The following is an 18,947-nucleotide window of genomic DNA, read 5'->3' on the forward strand; positions in this document are numbered from 1 at the left end:
GCCCGGCTGGGCCCCTTCCGGGGGATGGGATGCCCTCAGGCCTCTGGGCCTGAAGCTCGGTCCTCTCTGGTACAGCTAGCTGCCGGCAGGGCCCGCGGGCACGCCACTGCAACCCCTTCTGGCCTCTGCTCCGTAGCTGCTGGGTGACCTCTCGTTTGGGGCTCTACTCAGTTCTTCCCAGGAGGGTGGCACGGTTCCCCCCCTTTTGGTGGTCCTCATCGGGTCCTTGTACTCTGGGCAGGCATGTGCAGGGGGGGGGGCTAGAGGGGCTTGAGCACCCGCCCCTTTCCTGATGGGTGCCCAAAGTGCCCTTTTGTTGAGGCAACTTTTTTTTTAAAAATTATTTTTTTTATGTGTGTGTGCGTGTGGAGTCCTGTCTGTGCTCCTCAACAATAATATTTAACTATTAATCACAATTTTGCTAAATAAAAGGATCTGGCTTGCATCAGTCAGATGATCACATTTAACCAATGATCTCCCTTGACGGCAGAACGCGCTGGTTACGAGCCTGGAACGAGCTCACAAAGAGCACGCGCATTTTTAGCGGTCCGGAGCTGTAGGAGAAACACAAGTTAACTCAGAGACACAGACTGATGCGACAAAACCAGTAAGTAGGTGTACAGCGTACACTGTAGTGTATAGCACCCAGGAGTATTGGCTTATTACGTACACGTTGGTAAGCTGTCTTGTGGCAACTGACGAACTGAAACAAATGAGCATGCTGTGTGTGCAACAGCGCGACAAACATTACCTGTCCTTTTATTAACTGCACAAGTAGTGCTGGTCATAGCTGCTGGCTACCTGGCTGTCATGGGTCTGTAGCTCTGTCACCGTTTTACGGAACATATTTAGTTTTAAAGTATTTAGAAACATATTTAGTTTTAAAGTAAGTTACAGGGCTTTTCCTGCCTTTCTGGAGGGATTATATTTCACTAAAAAAACGATCTAATATGCATTGTCCACATAATTATGCATTATTATAATTATAATATATTAAAAACACACGCTGTATTTTAAAGAACATACATTAAGAAGCAGATTATATTAGATTTAGATTTTAAATAAGACAAAATTCGGATTTTACAGCAGTAAAATGATTGTATCTCTACAGTTTAAAAATGTAATAAGCTTTCCCCCTGCACAGAGTGGATAGTGAAACAAATGGAATCATCATAATGACATTATTTCATATTTATTACTTCCCCCTCCTCATTGCTTTATTGTTGTAGCTCTAGTAATAAATAATAATGTAAGGATTCTGGATCAGCACAGTGATGCCCATAGTATATACAGTATTCTGAAGAAGGTCTGAAATGTCACTCTGTGTGCATGTGTGTGTTTTATTTAGATGGATTTACTCATGATATAACATTGTCCAGACATGCCTGGTAAGGACATGAGGAGGAAACAGCAGGAGCTGTGTGAGGCTACTAAAGGCAGTGCTATAACATTTTTCTGTCATCATTTTATTATAGATTAAGTGCAAGAGTTGTTAGGTGTGGATAATTAGATTATAGTTTATTGCAATAGCAAGTTGTGCCTTGTTCTCAAATAGACAGCAAGTGGAGAGTGATAGATGAAATGATGGGATGGAAGGAAGAAGAGAAGCAAGGAGTGATTCACAGGCAGAGCCTAAATTATTTCTCACAGTTTTTTGTTGCCTTATGGTTCCAAGCGCTGTCACCAATCTTTGCATTTTGTTATTATCTCATGACACTTGTTTAATCAGCTACCATCTCTCTTATGGACTTTTTAATGTCTACAGTCTCAGATCAACACAGCCCTGCCCTTCCTATATTAGATTCTTGATGAATGTGTGTTGTTGTTATTCAGCCTGGTTCAATGTGCCCCTTTTTAACTTTGAGCACCCGCCCCTTTAAACCTCTCTGCACGGCCCTGACTCTGGGGCATCTGGATATCTGGGGCCTGGATCTCCTCCATACCTGCTTCATATCCTGGTGGATGGGGCTATGGCTCCCCACACTCCCTAGCAGATCGTTACATGGAGAAACCTTTGGAATACAAGCATGCTGATCCACACAGGTGTACACACGGGTGTTCACAGTCGCGGACTACGCCTTTCTTGGCTGCTGCCTCAAAGCACACTGTGCGCTGTCTATCTTGTGTGCTGCATATTATCGTTTAATATTTAGTATCTACTGTTATCTACTGCTAGCTAGTTTATTGTGATGGTGCTGTTTTTTTTATGTTGCTCTTTTCTTATTTGCTTTCTCTGTTTTTTTTTCTCCATACAGGTGATCCAGGTGTTTTGTTTGTTTTTCTTTCTTTCTTTCCCCCTTTCTCACCGTCTCTTCTCCCCTCTGGTTTTCTTTCTCTCCCTCTCTTTCTTTCTTTCATTCTTTCCCCCTGTCCTATCCCACAGTCATGGCTGTCCCGTTTGTAGCAACCGAAAATAAAATAAATTCATAATTATAATAAAGGTCAATCAAATGGACCAATATGGCAAGGCCATGATGATCCACTTGGTAAAATAAATCTGCTTGGCATCTTTCTTGGCCTTAAGACAACAATTCTGATGGCTATAGATCCAAACGGGACACAAAAAAAGAGGAAAAAAAGACATGACATGTTAAAATCCAGTGGCACCATGGCATCATACAATAAAATAATGTGATTAATACATAAGTAAAAGAAATTCCTATACAGCGCCATCAGTTGGAAACAGCAAAAATGAGTAAAGTGTTGTAAGCGCCAGGCGTCTGCTTTATATTTTTATTTACGATTGAGTTCATGTTTGTTTTATAATTCATAGATTCATTACATAGGTCATCTTTTCAGGATTAATAAATGTGAAAATATATGTGTTTACATAAAGTAATTTTAAATCACTGTTTTGGGATTGGAACCTAAAAGGGGGTACCTCTCACTTTAAGTATGTAAGTGCAATAGTAGCATAAAACCCTGTGTGAGAGGGAAGGGGAGGAGCATGGACAGAGAGGTTGGGAGTCTCACGGTTTTCTGACCGTGTGCACAGCTAGTTCTGGATAACTGCTATTTTTTGGAGCTTTCATGCTTTTTTTAGGAAGGAGGTCATTGTTACATCTTCAGTTTGTAATAAATAAACAGTCTTCAAATCATAATGCAATTGGAAGCATTTCTTTTGGAAACCAGGAACACGCGTCAGCCATAGACTCTTCTTTTTTGAACTTGGTTTATTGGAAATTACCCTACAAGTGTCATAAAGTGCAGTAGTAAAACACCATTTCTTCACCTTTGTCCCTCTAAAACAAAAAGGCAACTTTCTTCATAGTCATTTTGTCGTCTAGTTTGGTTGGTTTCAACAGATCAATAAAATTGGAAACATTATAAATATTTGTATTATGAAATACATACTGGCTATCCACACAAAAACACATACTGTCGCAAAACATAACAAAGAAAACAGAAGAAAGCTGTAAAACTGGCTAAAACTCACAGTAGCTTACAGTGAGATGGCAAAGAAAAGCATTCAATATTGTGATGGCCAAACCCGTGGCCACACTCTAAAGTCGGTAACTTTTGTATTTTCATTCTTCATTTGAACATAGTAATACATTTTAGTTTCCAATAACTTTATTGATTGGTTTGGATACATTTGTTCTATTTCTAAGCGCGCACATTTAATTTACTTATGTATTCATACTACTTCATTTCTTTGCTTTCTGACTAACCTTTGTCTTTTTATTTCTTACCTGCTATCATCCCTGGGAGTTGCCGGACAAAAGATGGTAGCCAGTAGTGATGGCCCGCTTGAAGCTGAAGCTCCGGTGCGTGTGTCAAAAAAATCAACACACTGCTTCAGAAGCACTGTGTCGAAGCTTGATTCGTTTGGCCAGAGTCACGTGATCAGTGATGTCCGAAGCTTCATTTAGAACCTAACTGCTTCGGTATCTGATTCAATGGTTTATAAGGAAGCGAATCATTCGCGGGATTTGTGGAGTGTTTTGATGGTGACAGATAGCGAACCACTGATCATTCTACTGAGAGATTTGGAGCCAGCGAGGAATAGAGGAGGTTCTGTTGTGTGGGAGTATTTTGAGTTGATTTTTGTCAATCGGGTGGGTTTTCCAGCTTTGTGTTCTGGCTGTTTGCTTTTGTTTTGTGCGTGTTTATTATATCTGAAAACGGGAAAAAGGTAAAATGTCAAAAATCTGCTTCCATAATATAAATATCATTAAACAACTTTAGAAAAACTTCCACTTGACTATTTACATGTAATGTTGTAAAAATATATATTTTATTGTTTAATTAATCTGAAAATGTTAGTCTGCCAAATGTGCAGCAATTGAATTTATTTATTCTCTTTAGCTGATAGTTTGTGAGGCCCAGGTAGTGTCACGGTTCTGGGTCCGTCGGACCCAGTAGTTTGAGTTTTATTATGTTTTGGTTTTAGTTTGCATCAGGGATTGTTTTCTTGTTCTCTTGTAGTGTTGATTATGATGATGTTTATTATTTGAGTTTCATGTTTCTGTGGTGTTTAGGATTTGTTCTTCAGTTGTGTCTGCTTAGTATTTGTCTAGCTCCATGTGCCATTTTCTGTCTGTCTCTCTATGTCGAGTTTGTGTCTTAGTGTGATGGTTGCTTGTTCCTGTTTTATTGTGATGGTCTGCGTCTCATGTGAGTGTGTTCAGTTTTACCTTTGTCTCGTCTTGTTGATTATTCCCAGCTGTGTCCACCACCTGTGTGTAATTCCCCTGTGATTCTCTGTGTATTTAAGTCATGTCTGCCGTCATTGTAGTTGCTGGTCCGTCTGTGTTTCCACCCTGCTTCATCTGTGTGTTTCCCTGCAGTCTACCATCATCTGTTTCCGCCCGCTCTCATTCATGTCCAGGTTCGTGTTCTATAGTTAGTTTGTTCCCAGTTTAGTTTAGTCATTGCTCCGTTCGCCGTTTGTCCATTTCCTTTTTGTGTTTAATAAACCACCCTCACACCCATACAAGTGCCTGCGTTTGGATCCTCCTTTATTTTCCACACGGCTCATCTCACTCGCCGTGACAGGTAGACTGTATAACTGCATCTCTACCAGTTTCTCTGCACTCCAGCCTCCTCTGTTCCATGTGAAGGGATGTTCCTTAAGGCAGGAGAAATTATCTCCACGAAAAGGAACAAGTTCGGCCATCACACACTAGAACAAATTCTCTTTTTAAATAAAAATGAAAAAGGGTTACCGTCAATGCATCATGTTTTTAATTTGCAAGTTCATAAGCACTTTCCTTTTCCATTTCACAATCAATTCTACCCCCAGGTCAAAAATATGTCTGGGAAAATTTCCCTAATTTAACATTATTTATAAATATACCCCTCCAGCGATTAATTGCATACCTGCATGGAGGCAAGACCTCACAGCAGAAGCCTACTCCATAATGTGTTTTACATTATTATATGTATATATATGTAACGTGGTATTTTTCAATTATTGTATTTACCAACATCAAGAAGTCACAAGCAAAGAAAGACCACACCATGGTGCATATTTAAACAAGGAGAGTTTACTGGTCAAAACTATTTATTAAACAAATAAAAGACATTTTTTTAACCACCAAAAAAATACACGTTCAAAGAAACACAACGGAGGCCCAATATCAGACAGAACTCCACTCTGTAGAGTGGGCAATCATAATGAAGCGGTTGGTTTTATTTTGTGGATTCAAGCTGCTCTTCATATTTTTGGCCACCAGATGTCACCAGAGAGGACTGTGTTGAAAAGCTTCGAGTAATGAACCGTTTTTCAATACAAGCTTCAATGCTTCAGAAAGCTTCATTTGGCCATCACTAGTAGCCAGGGTTTGAAACCATTAAATATGAAGGAAGATAATTGGACCACACCACCACTTCCTGCTGAAGGGGGAAATGTGTGTTTTCTTTACTTTAAAAACAAAGTATTTGTATTTAATTAAATATTTGAGTTTAGGGTTTGATGGGGTTTTTGATTTTCTTCTTTAGTGTTTAGTTTATTAACGAACTAGATTGTACTGCATCGTTTGTGATTTATGATTGTGTTTTGTTTGTTACCCCTCATGTGTCACAATGGTCTGATCAGCCATTATATATACCCTTGTATGTCATTTCATGTTTAGGTCAATTATGTATGTTTGAGCAGTCATTTGGTTTGTTAAGTTTGCAGTCTTTGCCTGAGTTCAGTTTTGTTTCATTGACCTCTTTTATGAGCTCAACATTTATTAGTCTTGTAAATATAATTTTCGGGGGTTAAATAAATGGAAACTATATTTTTCTAATAATTCCTTGGCTCCTCCTGTTTTTCAACTCGGTCCATCACAAATATAAATTTGACTGATTCAGGGTAGTGATGGCCAAATGAAGCTTTCTGAAGCATTGAAGCTTGTATTGAAAAACGGTTCATTACTCGAAGCTTTTCAACACAGTCCTCTCTGGTGACATCTGGTGGCCAAAAATATGAAGAGCAGCTTGAATCCACAAAATAAAACCAACCGCTTCATTATGATTGCCCACTCTACAGAGTGGAGTTCTGTCTGATATTGGGCCTCCGTTGTGTTTCTTTGAACGTGTATTTTTTGGTGGTTAAAAAAATGTCTTTTATTTGTTTAATAAATAGTTTTGACCAGTAAACTCTCCTTGTTTAAATATGCACCATGGTGTGGTCTTTCTTTGCTTGTGACTTCTTGATGTTGGTAAATACAATAATTGAAAAATACCACGTTACATATATATACATATAATAATGTTAAACACATTATGGAGTAGGCTTCTGCTGTGAGGTCTTGCCTCCATGCAGGTATGCAATTAATCGCCGGAGGGGTATATTTATAAATAATATTAAATTAGGGAAATTTTCCCAGACATATTTTTGACCTGGGGGTAGAATTGATTGTGAAATGGAAAAGGAAAATGCTTATGAACTTGCAAATTAAAAACATGATGCATTGACGGTAACCCTTTTTCATTTTTATTTAAAAAGAGAATTTGTTCTAGTGTGTGATGGCCGAACTTGTTCCTTTTCGTGGAGATAATTTCTCCTGTCTTAAGGAACATCCCTTCACATGGAACAGAGGAGGCTGGAGTGCAGAGAAACTGGTAGAGATGCAGTTATACAGTCTACCTGGGCCTCACAAACTATCAGCTAAAGAGAATAAATAAATTCAATTGCTGCACATTTGGCAGACTAACATTTTCAGATTAATTAAACAATAAAATATATATTTTTACAACATTACATGTAAATAGTCAAGTGGAAGTTTTTCTAAAGTTGTTTAATGATATTTATATTATGGAAGCAGATTTTTGACATTTTACCTTTTTTCCGTTTTCAGATATAATAAACACGCACAAAACAAAAGCAAACAGCCAGAACACAAAGCTGGAAAACCCACCCGATTGACAAAAATCAACTCAAAATACTCCCACACAACAGAACCTCCTCTATTCCTCACTGGCTCCAAATCTCTCAGTAGAATGATCAGTGGTTCGCTATCTGTCACCATCAAAACACTCCACAAATCCCGCGAATGATTCGCTTCCTTATAAACCATTGAATCAGATACCGAAGCAGTTAGGTTCTAAATGAAGCTTCGGACGTCACTGATCACGTGACTCTGGCCAAACGAATCAAGCTTCGACACAGTGCTTCTGAAGCAGTGTGTTGATTTTTTTGACACACGCACCGGAGCTTCAGCTTCAAGCGGGCCATCACTAATTCAGGGTGTCCAGAGTTAATTCAGTGTTAGACGTCAAGCGGACAGAAATGTTTTGGTTCACAAAAAGGTTTATTTTAATTTCCCAGAGGTGCTAGTTTCATTTGGGGAAATCTGCATTCATGTGAGAATGAAGAAGTCACTTGGATGAGTGAAGAAATGTTTCTCCCAGTGAAAACACTACGTTCAGATGAACCGAATCAACTTTCTGGGGTTTAATTTTATCATTATATCTTTACTTCAGCTCAGCATTTAAACAGTTTTTTTCCCAGGGGCATAACTCAGCAACAAAATCCATGAAAGGAATACCTTGTTGACAAAGTGAAAACTAAACCAATGATAGAAGGATTACAATAAAATCTTTTAAGTGTGTTGTAATTAATTCTAATATGCAGAAAACAAATAAACAAGAGCATTAGTTCAATAGGGAAAACAGAAGTCACTGATAATCAAACATAAGTGTGTGTTTCTTTATTTAATGTTACTAATACACATTTTTAACCAGTGTTGAACTAAGATCTAAAAAAGAATAGTAGCTGGCAGTGTGAGACTATACTATACTACTCTACTACTCTACTGCCAACACTTCTGTGATGTTCATGTTTTTATTTGAACAGGCTAAAAATTGCCCTTTCTAGTTGTTTGATTTTTTTTAAAAATCCTCCTGCCAGCATCGGCGACTACTTCACCGATTCGTATCAGATGATATAATGGATTAAACTTCTCAGCTTCATCTCTGGCCTCATTTTCACACCAGGACTGAATCTTGCGTTTTTCTTCCTCCACTTCTCTCTCACACTCCTCTTTTAACTTCTTCATGTCCCATTCATTCTCCTCCCTCTCCATCTTCCTCTCCCTCTCTCTCTCAGTCTGGAGTTGTTCGTTGTATTTCTGCATCTCTTTCTTATATCTTTCCCGTATTTCTCTCTTCGTTTTTTCTATTTTTTCTCGCATAACTTCTTCTTTCTCTCTCAGGATGCGTTGTTTCTCCTCTTCAATCGCCCTCTCAGCCTCTTGGAACATCTCGTTGGTGTAGTGGCTTCCTCCATTCTTCTGGACTATCTCTCTGATCTTCTGGATCAGCTCAGTGACCTGAGAGCGCTCCTTCAGTTTATTGTTGAAGACGTGGTACTGACCGTTACATCTGGCCAAGAGCAGGTCTGAGCTTCTTTCTAAGAACTCTTTTTTTTTTTTAATAAATAGGACAGGGGGAATGAATGAGAGAGAGAGGGGGAGAGAAAGAAAGAAAACCAAAGGGGAGAAGAGACGGTGAGAAGGGGGGGGAAGAGAGAGAAAAAAAAAAAAACTCCTGGGTCACCTGTATGGAGAAAAAAAACAAAAAAAAAAAACAAACAAAAACAAACAGAGGAGACAGCAAACAACAAAGAGCAACATAATAATAGAGAGAACAAAGCACCATCACAATAAACTAGCTAGTCATAGATATCAGTATTTACTAAGTAATAAACGATATTGTGCAGCACGCAAGATAGACAGCGCACAGTGTGCTTTGAGGCAGCAGCCAAGAAAGCTTTAGTCCGCGTCTGTGAATACCCATGTGTGCATACCTGTGTGGATCAGCATGCTTGCATTCCAAAGGTTTCTCCATGTAATGATCTGCTAGGGAGTGTGGGGGGGCCACAGCCCCGTCCTCCAGGGTGTGAAGCGGGTATGGAGGAGATCAAAACTCCAGACATCCAGAGGCCCCCAGAACACAAGAGACCATGGAAGACCAACAGAGGGGCAGCCGCGCCACTGTCCCAGTAAGAGCTGAGGAGAGTCCCAGATGAGGGCTCGCCCAGCAGCCGCGGAGCAGAAGTCAGGGGGAGTTGCAGTGACGCGCCCGTGAGCTCCGCCGGCCCCCAGCTGCGCCTGAGTGACCGAGCCCTAGGCCGAGAGGCCGGGGGCACCCCACCTCCAAAGGGGCCCGAGCGAGCCCCAGGCCCCAGGCCCCGACAAGCGGCCGCCAAGGAGTGAGCCGGTGTGCACCCGGACGCCCACCCCCAGACACAAAGAACCACCAACACACCGACACCTGAGGGAGTCCGCCACCGGCAGGGGAAGTGGTGGTGGGTGGAGATAGGCCTCCAAACCTTGGAGGGCCTGAGGTGTCCCCAGAGAGGTGGCGTCTGATACCCAACCTGACATATAGACACAGACATACAGGCACACACAGATACAAACATCCATTCCCACCCTCATGCTCTCATATGCACTCACTCCACACTCAACCAACGTGGAGACAGACATAAAGAGACACTGTACACACAATCACACTCCCCAAGCGTACTCTACAAACCGGGTCTAGGTACCCTTGCCCCTGGAGGGGGGAATTGCACCCAGACCCAGGTGGTGTTACCCTTTTCCCTGCGGTGGGGAGAGGCAGACCACCCCGACTCCGCAGCAGCAGGGAGGCCCCACACCCCAGACCGCAGTCGGACGGCCAACTCCTCCTACTAGCCCTCCCGCTCCAGCAGGCCGCAGAGAATGGGGGTGGGAGAAGACTCCAAACCTCCCTCCACCCGCTCATTGTAGTGTTGATGCATATGTGTTCTAAGGTGCAATTAAAACCCAGGAGGGCATGGAGCTACCTGCCAAGGAGCAGCAGGTAAGCGCATAGTCCCTCCTGCTAAGCCTCAATGACTAAGTGTATTTAAAATTGAGAGGTGGGCAACGACGTCAGGGGTGAGGTATACACCCTGATGGTGATTTGGACTCCGTGATTGTGCCCACCCCCAAGATCCTATATGTATGTGTAATGAGAGTGTGAATAATGTGAATGTCTAAGTTGTGGGATAAAATTGAGGCAGAGGCAGCCAGAAGGGGACGGGGGGGGGGGGGGGGGGGGGGGGGGGGTAGCCTCCTCTGCACCCTGGTGACATACCCCCACTCCAAGGCCCTGCATGTGTGGGTGGTTGTGGAGGAGCGGGAAGAGGGAGGCAGCTGGAGATGGGGAGGGAAGGAAGGGAGGGGCAGGTAACCCCTCCCTGGGGCCAGCTCCCCCGCTGACCCCAGTAGGCACTCCCACCCTCCGCGACCCGCCAGGGAAGGGGGGCCCAGGCCCATCAGACCGGGGCCCAGTGCAGTAGCGCCCCCCGGCTCCACAGAGCCCTGGACAGTCCACCCAACCCCACCACAGAGAAAACTGCACCCACCCCACCAACCACACATCTTCCAGACTACATAAGACGGTAAACGCCCAGGCTGAGATCTTCCTCCACCTCTCCTGTATCTCCCCCTCCTGCAGAGAGTTCCTGAGAGAAGAAAGCTCCTGCAAGATGTGACCATCCCCCCCACCAGTTGAAGAGCCCCCCAGGCGGCTCGATGCACCGGCGGCACCCTGCTCCAGGGCCGGGCCCCCATGCACCCACCCGCCCACAACCCCGGCAACACACCAACCAGGACCCGAGCCCCCGAGGCCCGGCCCGGGCCCCAGCCCAGAGACGGAGCGCCCCCAAAACCTCACGCCCATCCCGGACCCACCCAGGGGCAGCCAGGTTGCCAGGTCAGTAACCCACGTCCGTCAGCACAGACCCTCCCCTAGCCCCGCTGCACGCAGCCGCGAGGAAACAGTCACCTGAGAGCCAACAGAGCCCTCAACCGGACGTGACCGCTACCCCGGGTTGAGCCCCCCAAGGAAGATGCCTCCGGGGAACCCCCCGATGCCCTAAGCCTGTCCCTACCCCCTCACCAATCACAACAGTGAAGGCGGGACCAAACTATAACCCCCCACCCCCACTAGGTGATGGAGCTGATAAAAGGGGCCCAGAGCAATTGATCTAATGTGGTGGCAGAGGCTGTGTCAAGACTAATGTAATCTAATAGATAATTTCTATATTGGTTAGAATTAAGATTATTTTTATTTTTCCAGTTCATGAGGACTGTTTTCTTGGCTATGCATAGGGCAGTGAAGATCATATGGGCTATATTCTTTTCTGAAGTGACATTATCTAAGCTGCCCAACAAACACACTAAGGGGGAGGTTGGAATGTTACATTTCAGACATTTTGATAAGTCTTCACATATCTCGCGCCAAAACTTTTGCACTGGTGGACAGAACCAAAGAGCGTGGATGTAATTGTCTGGTGTATTGCCTTGACAGTGTGAGCAGTTGTTGGAAGATGTAAAGCCCATCTTGAACATCCGATGACCTGTATAGTGCACTCTATGAAGTATTTTGTATTGTATTAATTGCAGACTGGGATTTTTAATTAATTTAAAAGTTTTTAAGCAAATCTGAGACCAGAAGTTTTGGTCTAGGTTGACTGATAAATCTGCTTCCCACTTTGCAATAGGAAGGGATATTGATTCATCTAATTTAGAAAGTGTTCTGTATATTTTAGATAATAATTTGGGGGATTTAAGAGTAAGAAAATGTGCCGCACTTAGTGGTGTTTGTAATTCAACTTGACTGAGGTTAAATTTCTTTTTTACTATAGATTTAATTTGTTGATATTCTAAAAACCTTGTCTTGTTGATCCCATATTGTTCAACTAGTCTGTCAAATGGAATAAATTCTGTTCCCTCTAATATATGTTCTAAGTATTTAATTCCTTTACAACTCCATTCTGGGAAATTAATCATATTATTGTTTTGTAATATGTCAGGGTTATTCCAGATAGGTGTACGTTTGCATGGGATTAATGAAGACTCCGTTATTTTTAGAAACTCCCACCATGCTGTTAGAGAAAAGCTGATGTTGATACTTTTAAAGCATTCATGTCTTTTGATGTTTGAGCTAATAAATGGTAGGTCTGAAATCTCTAGATCCTTGCATAGTGCCTGTTCAACATCTAGCCAGGGCTCAACTAAGAAGGTATGTTTTAACCATTCTGAGATGAACTGAAGCCTGTTGGCTAAGAAGTATTGGTGAAAATTAGGCAGATCTAATCCTCCTCTATCCTTGGTTCTTTGTAGCGTTTTTAAGCTAATACGCGGGGGTTTATCTTTCCAAAGGAATTTGGAAATATATGAATCCAGAGATCTGAACCAATCTTGTGATGGTTTGTTAGGGATCATCAAAAATAAGTAATTTATTTTTGGCAAGATCATCATTTTTATAGTGGCGACCCTTCCCATGAGTGATATGGGTAAAGATTTCCATCTAGTCAGATCGCCTTCTACTTTCTTTAGAAGTGGGATGTGGTTTAGTTTAGTTAAGTCTGAAAGCTTAGGAGAGATATTAATACCTAAATATTTAATATTTCCGGATTGCAGTGGGGCAGAGGAAGAATTATGGAAGGAGCAGTTAATGGGGAGAACTGTAGATTTTGGCCAGTTAATTGAATAATCTGAAACTCTTGAAAACCAGTTTATTAAAGTAATTACCTCAGAGAGGTTGGTTTGTGTGTTTTGCAGAAAAAGCAACACATCATCCGCATAGAGACTGATTTTATGTTCTATGTTCTTACATTTTATGCCCTTAATTGTTGTAGCCTGTCTAAATGCTGCTGCTAGAGGTTCGATAAAAATTGCAAAAAGTGAGGGGGAGAGTGGGCATCCCTGTCTGGTGCCCCTCAGGAGACAGAAGCTGGAGGATGTCTGGTCATTTGTTCTGATACGAGCCGTTGGGGAATTGTATAATATTCTTATCCAGTTTATGAAAGAGTTTCCAAAACCAAATTTGTGTAAAGTTGCGAATAAAAATTTCCAATTAACTCTGTCAAATGCTTTTTCTGCATCTAGAGATAATATTATGGCTTCGATGTTTTTATCGTATGAGTAGTCTATTAAATTAAGTAATCTACGAGTGTTTGTTGAGGAGTGCCGACCTTTTATGAAACCAGTTTGGTCAGGATGAATTAAGAGGGGGGTCATTTTCTCTAATCTCTTTGAGAGAGCTTTGCAGATTATTTTAAGGTCTACATTTAAAAGAGAAATTGGACGATAGCTTGAGGGAAATAAAGGGTCTTTGCCTGGTTTTAGCAGGAGACTAATGTTGGCAGAATTCATATTTGGTGGTAGTCTGCCCTTTTCCTCGATTTCCTGCAACATGCTGTGGAATACTGGTGCCAAAATTGTCCAGAATTCTTTGTAGAATTCTGCAGGGAAGCCGTCTGGACCTGGAGCCTTATTATTGGGCATACTTATCAGGGCTTCCTGGAGTTCACTTGGCGTCAGTGGCGAATCCAGTTCCATTGCTTGACTGTCTAGTAATTTTGGAAGAGTTACGTTGTCAAGAAACAGATCAATTTCATTTTTAGATGGGTTTATTTGTGGTGAGTATAAAGTTTCATAGAAATCCCTAAAAATGTTGTTTATTCTTCCAGGATCATATATTGTGTTCCCCGATAAATCTTTAGCAGCACATATAGTTGTTTTTTCTTTATTTATTTTTAGCTGGTTAGCTAGAAATCGACCTGATTTGTTACTGTGTTCAAAATTCTGCAAGCGAAGTCTTTGTATAAGGAATTGTGTTTTTTTATTAATAGTTTCATTTAATTCTAGTTTTGTTTTGCATATTTTGTTCAATGTTTCCTGATCTTGGTGGGACGCGTAGGCTTCTTCTAGTGATTTGATGTTTTTTTCTAATTCCTGAATATTTTTGTTTTCTTCTTTCTTTTTGTGTGATGAGAAAGAAATTATTTTACCTCTCATCACAGCTTTCCCTGCTTCCCATAGAACAGAAGCAGATATTCCGGGAGTGTCATTAAAGTCTAAATATGAAGTCCATTCCTTTTTAAAGTATTTAATAAAGTCTTCATCTTTAAGTAGTGATATATTAAATCTCCAGTTTTTACTTGGCGTAGTATTATTCTTGTGCATTAGTGTTAAAGATACAGGAGCATGATCGCTGACAGCTATAGGATGAATCTCAGTGTCTGAAATGTCACACAGCAGTGAGCTGCTGACCAAAAAATAATCCAGACGAGAGTAAGAGTGATGAACATGCGAGAAAAAAGTATATTCCTTACTGGTGGGGTGAAGAGAGCGCCATGCATCGCAAAGACCAAAGTCGTTCATATACTGTTTGATTATATTTGTGGACTGCCAATTACGCTGAGTTCCTGTTGTGTTGAGCCTATCCATTTCTTCATTTAGTCCAAGGTTGAGGTCACCGCCAAGAATGAGTGTGCAATCAAGGTGTTCAGAGAGTGCACTAAAAAAACCGTGGAAGAATGAGGGTTCATCAACATTTGGACCATATATACTAACAATACATAGTTTTTTGTTCAATATTGATAGTTTAATAATTAGAAATCTACCCTCTGGATCTATAACTGTATCGAGTACTGTAAAATTAACATTTTTATGTATTAAAATTGCTACTCCCCGTTGTCTAGAATTATAACCGGCTGCAAACACGTTAGGAAACTCAGGTGTTTTAAGTTCATTTAAACCTGTGACAGGTTTGTGAGTTTCTTGTAATAAAACAACATCTGCCTGTAGTTTTTTAAGCTGGTTAAATATTTTTAACCTCTTTCCTCTGGTGCCAGCTCCATTTACATTCCATGTGACAAACCTCAGCATGCCCTTAATTGTGCGTGTATGTTTAATGATGTATGCTGGGTGTTTCGTTTAGACAGGTGGAGAGAATATGGAAACATCCCTTGTTTGTAAATAGAAAGAGAAAAAGAAGTGTGGTGAGAGACTCCATAAGTCTGACTATGTGTGTGAATATTCACTAATATGAACAAGCGTGGCTTGCTTATGTGTCCTGCAAGTCTGTGCCTGCTGTGAGGCTGTTGTGAATGTGCTGCCGTTGAGCTGATGTGTTTGCGTGATCGTGTTGTGAAAATATGGAGAAATAGAGGGTGTTGTTTGTAGGTGAGTGGGGGAGTAGGTGACCACAGCAGTGAAAGACAAGAGAAAGAAAGAAACCACATGAACTGTGAGCGACAACAAAAAAAAAGAAACGAAACGGAAACATTCCAATTAAAGCAATGACGGAGGGTGACGGTGTTATATCTGCTATGACATCCTACTGATATTACTAGGTTAAACACATTTTAAAGGAGAAAGTGTGAATGAATAAGAAAAGAGTGTAGCGGGTTCTTATCTGGAGTGCAGTCAGTATAACCACGGTGTGGTGCCGGGGTCGCGGTACAGCTGTCCGTCCACGTAGAGCCGGTCCACAGCGATGACAGCACGGGAGCCTTTCTGGATAAAGCTACGTCGAACTGGGAACAGGACCTTGCGTCGTTCCAGGATCTCTTTGGGGAACTGGTCGTTCACGCTGAAGTCCGTTCCTTTCAGCTCTCTGCCGCGACTCTTCACCTGTTCCTTCTGTTTGAATTGACTGAATTTGGCCACAATAGGCCGTGGTCTCCCGGTCCGCGACCGCGCGCCCCCCAAGCGATGTACTCTATCGAAGTCGATGTTCTTTACGGTGTCCTCCGGCAGCTTCAGGTGGATTTTAATGAAGCTTTTCACCGTTGCCTCTGCGTCCTCTCCGGCAGTTTCTGGAATACCAGAAAACACAAGATTATCTCTCATGCTACGGGCTTGTAGATCGATAACGGACTCTTTTATTTTTTTATTTTCAATGTTTAGCTGGGTCACGTTATCGGTGAGAGATTTAACCGACTCCCGTAGCGTGGCATTTTCAGCGGCAAGCGTTTCCACCTGCCGCTGGCTGAATTCCAGGGATTCTCTCAGAGATTTAAATTCCCGGTGTAAAATCTCCACCAGGGACAGCCTCGCATCGAAACTGGACAATCGCTTGTCGATTGACTCCAGGATTTCTGCGATGTCTTTGCCGGCAGGCGATGTTGTACCGGGGGAGTCTGCCTGGCGACTTCTCTTCGATGACGGCGTCTCGATTTTGGCCGGGGAAGATGCACTCTGGGCCTTATGCATTACTAAATCTTGAAAACAGCGGTCGATGTAATCTTGGAGAGCGTCTAAACTCTCCCCGTTGTCCTCCAGGGTGTTAGAGATGATAAAACAGATGTTGTTAGTTATATGACAATTGATTAGTATATTTGGTAATACTGAAGCTTGGAAAACCTTTGTTAAACTCTATGCTACCATTTGCTTTTTCTCCGCCAAAATCTCCGGCGTCTGACGTCACCTACAACATCACTTCCGTCACTTACCTCACTTCCGTCCGTCACTTCTAAGAACTCTTCCATAGTGGTGCCTTCAAGTTGGTCCCCATAGGTAAAGAGAACCATGCTGCATTTGTCTGCTGCGTGGCCAAAGATTTTTCGAATCTTTTGCACCGTCTGTTTTTCCTCTTCAGTGTATCTGCCCAGTCTGACGACCACCAAGAAGATATGGGGTCCTGGAGAAGCATAGGAGATGCACTGGCATACATCTTTAGTTGTTCTCTCCTTACCAGGGTTGATAAGGGGCAGGGATAGCTCAGTAGGTAGAGTGGTGGCCCCATGATCGGAAGGTCGGAGGTTCGACTCCACTGAACAGCTACTCTGAGGTACCCCTGAGCAAGGTACCGTCCCTACACGCTGCTCCCCGGGCGCTGCATTGGTGGCTGCCCACAGCTTCACTGGGTGAATGGGTTAAATGCAGAGGAACTATTTCCCTATGGGGACTAACACACACACTTTACACAGCCCCGGGGTGTCAATGACAGCAATTTGCTGCCCATCCACTTTAACTTTGCCTTTTGAACACTCTACAGTCATAGATTTGGCACTGAACTTGGATTCAAAGCACTCACGACCCTGAATAGTGTTTTCAGTAGCACTCTTTCCAGTTCCAGTCTTTCCCACTACTACAATCCTGACCTCAACGTCCTTTGTCCTACCAGGATCTGTGTAGAAAAATGAGAAATAATGAACTAGGATCTATATCAAGCTGTAAATACATTCTGAACATCAACTAAGTTTTGGCATAGATTTTTCTAGATTGCAAAAATTTGTAGATACCCAAGAAGATGTGTCACAACTATTAATTCTGTGAGGTCATAGTCATGATCAGTGATGTATGTTATTAATTATTATTTAGATTGTTGGGGGGTTTTTTTAAATTTACCTCACATACATATAAAATCCTAAATCATAGGGTTGGGATTGGAGTTTAGGATTAGAGGGTTAAAAGTAGGGATGGGTTTTTATAATCGATTCATCAATTAAAATCGATTCTGGCTTGGATAATGTAAAATCGATTCATTAACATCCTGAATCTATTTTTTAATATAAATTTATTTTGCCCGAAATGCCAGAATCTCTGGTGACATCTCACAAAATTTCAAGAACCACCAAACAGTTAAGACAGTAAATGAGAGCAGGTACAGGGATTCTGCACAAAGACTTAAACACACAGCGTGACCCGCGGATCAGAATCAGTTAGATGTCGCCTTTCTCACGGTCGGGGCTGAAAGCCGACAGCTCGCTGATTCTGATCTGTTGGCGGGTCCGCGCTTTGTGTTCACGCCCTTTATGCGCCGATTCTAAAGCTGTTAGTTTGATCTCACTCCAAACAATATTGACCGAACCAGCAGCAAAAGAAGATCCAAACGCTTCACATAAACATCGTCATGAATTCACTCCGACTTTTACTGTTTTGCTTCCACCGCGATGCACAGCTCTCTCTCCCTCTCCCCCTCTCTCTCTCTCTCTCTCAAACAGTTTCCCTTTCTTCATTATTCGCTTGCTTGTTACACACAAGTCTACTGTTGCTTACAGCGCCGTCAGCCGCTGTTTTTTTCCCTTTTACATTCTTCCGAAAAGAAAACCTCATTTCTGCTGTTCAATACTGAACAAATTTAAACTTTTTAAAATTATTCAAAATGCAAAACGCTTAACCGTGTCTCTAATAAAACCGCTGTAACTTCAGAGGTAATGTTCATATGTTGATTAATGGTTTTCTTTTGTTTTGATGTACTGCAGAATATTTTTATAAAATCCCAGAACAGGAAAATCACCTTCATGTTTTTCTGTGTTTTATCTTCAGCTACTTTGACACAAAGGCATCTGCTGTGACACTCACACCTTTGATAAAGTCTTGCGTGTGTCAGCTTCCTTTTTATTGATACAAAAATATGTAAATGTACTGATCTGAATTATAATATTTCTGACTGTCAAAATTTCCCAGATTTAAATCGAATCGAATTAAATCGAATCGTAGATCGAATCGATTCGGGACCTTGAGAATCGGAATTGAATCGATTCTAGAAATCAGTGACGATACCCAGCCCTAGTTAAAAGTTATTTCAAAGTGATTTTCAAAGCTACAGCTACAGCTGCTTTCTACAAAAGACTTTCTCCACAGGGCTTGTCTAACATTTAATCATTCAAGCTTGATCACTGCTGTAACATTAAAAAAGCACTACTAACATGAAGACTTACCAAGTTTGCTGTCCTAAATTGTTCC

The 18,947-nt window shown here is 42.0% G+C and overlaps 2 protein-coding genes across 2 annotated transcripts in view; one reads left to right on the top strand and one right to left on the bottom strand.

Annotated features, from left to right (window-relative positions):
* Positions 1–584: 584 nt before the first annotated feature.
* Positions 585–18,947, top strand: part of LOC146648583 (caspase-8-like) — a 114,998-nt gene continuing 96,635 nt past the window's right edge. Inside the window, exon 1 of the mRNA XM_085390472.1 lies at positions 585–607. The gene's annotated coding sequence lies outside the window, so the exon portion shown is untranslated. The remainder of the gene's footprint in view (positions 608–18,947) is intronic.
* On the bottom strand, positions 8,289–17,257 carry LOC146648584 (GTPase IMAP family member 9-like). The gene is made up of 3 exons (XM_085388208.1): positions 17,177–17,257; positions 16,696–16,945; positions 8,289–8,830 (listed from the first exon to the last, which is right to left on the bottom strand). The coding sequence occupies exons 1-3, from the start codon at positions 17,255–17,257 to the stop codon at positions 8,289–8,291; spliced, it is 873 nt and encodes a 290-aa protein (XP_085244334.1).

Source organism: Rhamphochromis longiceps, linkage group LG18 (assembly GCF_057381845.1).
Source record: "Rhamphochromis longiceps isolate RC_006_pf linkage group LG18, R_longiceps_female_GT1.1, whole genome shotgun sequence".
In the NCBI taxonomy this organism is placed as follows: domain Eukaryota; kingdom Metazoa; phylum Chordata; class Actinopteri; order Cichliformes; family Cichlidae; genus Rhamphochromis; species Rhamphochromis longiceps.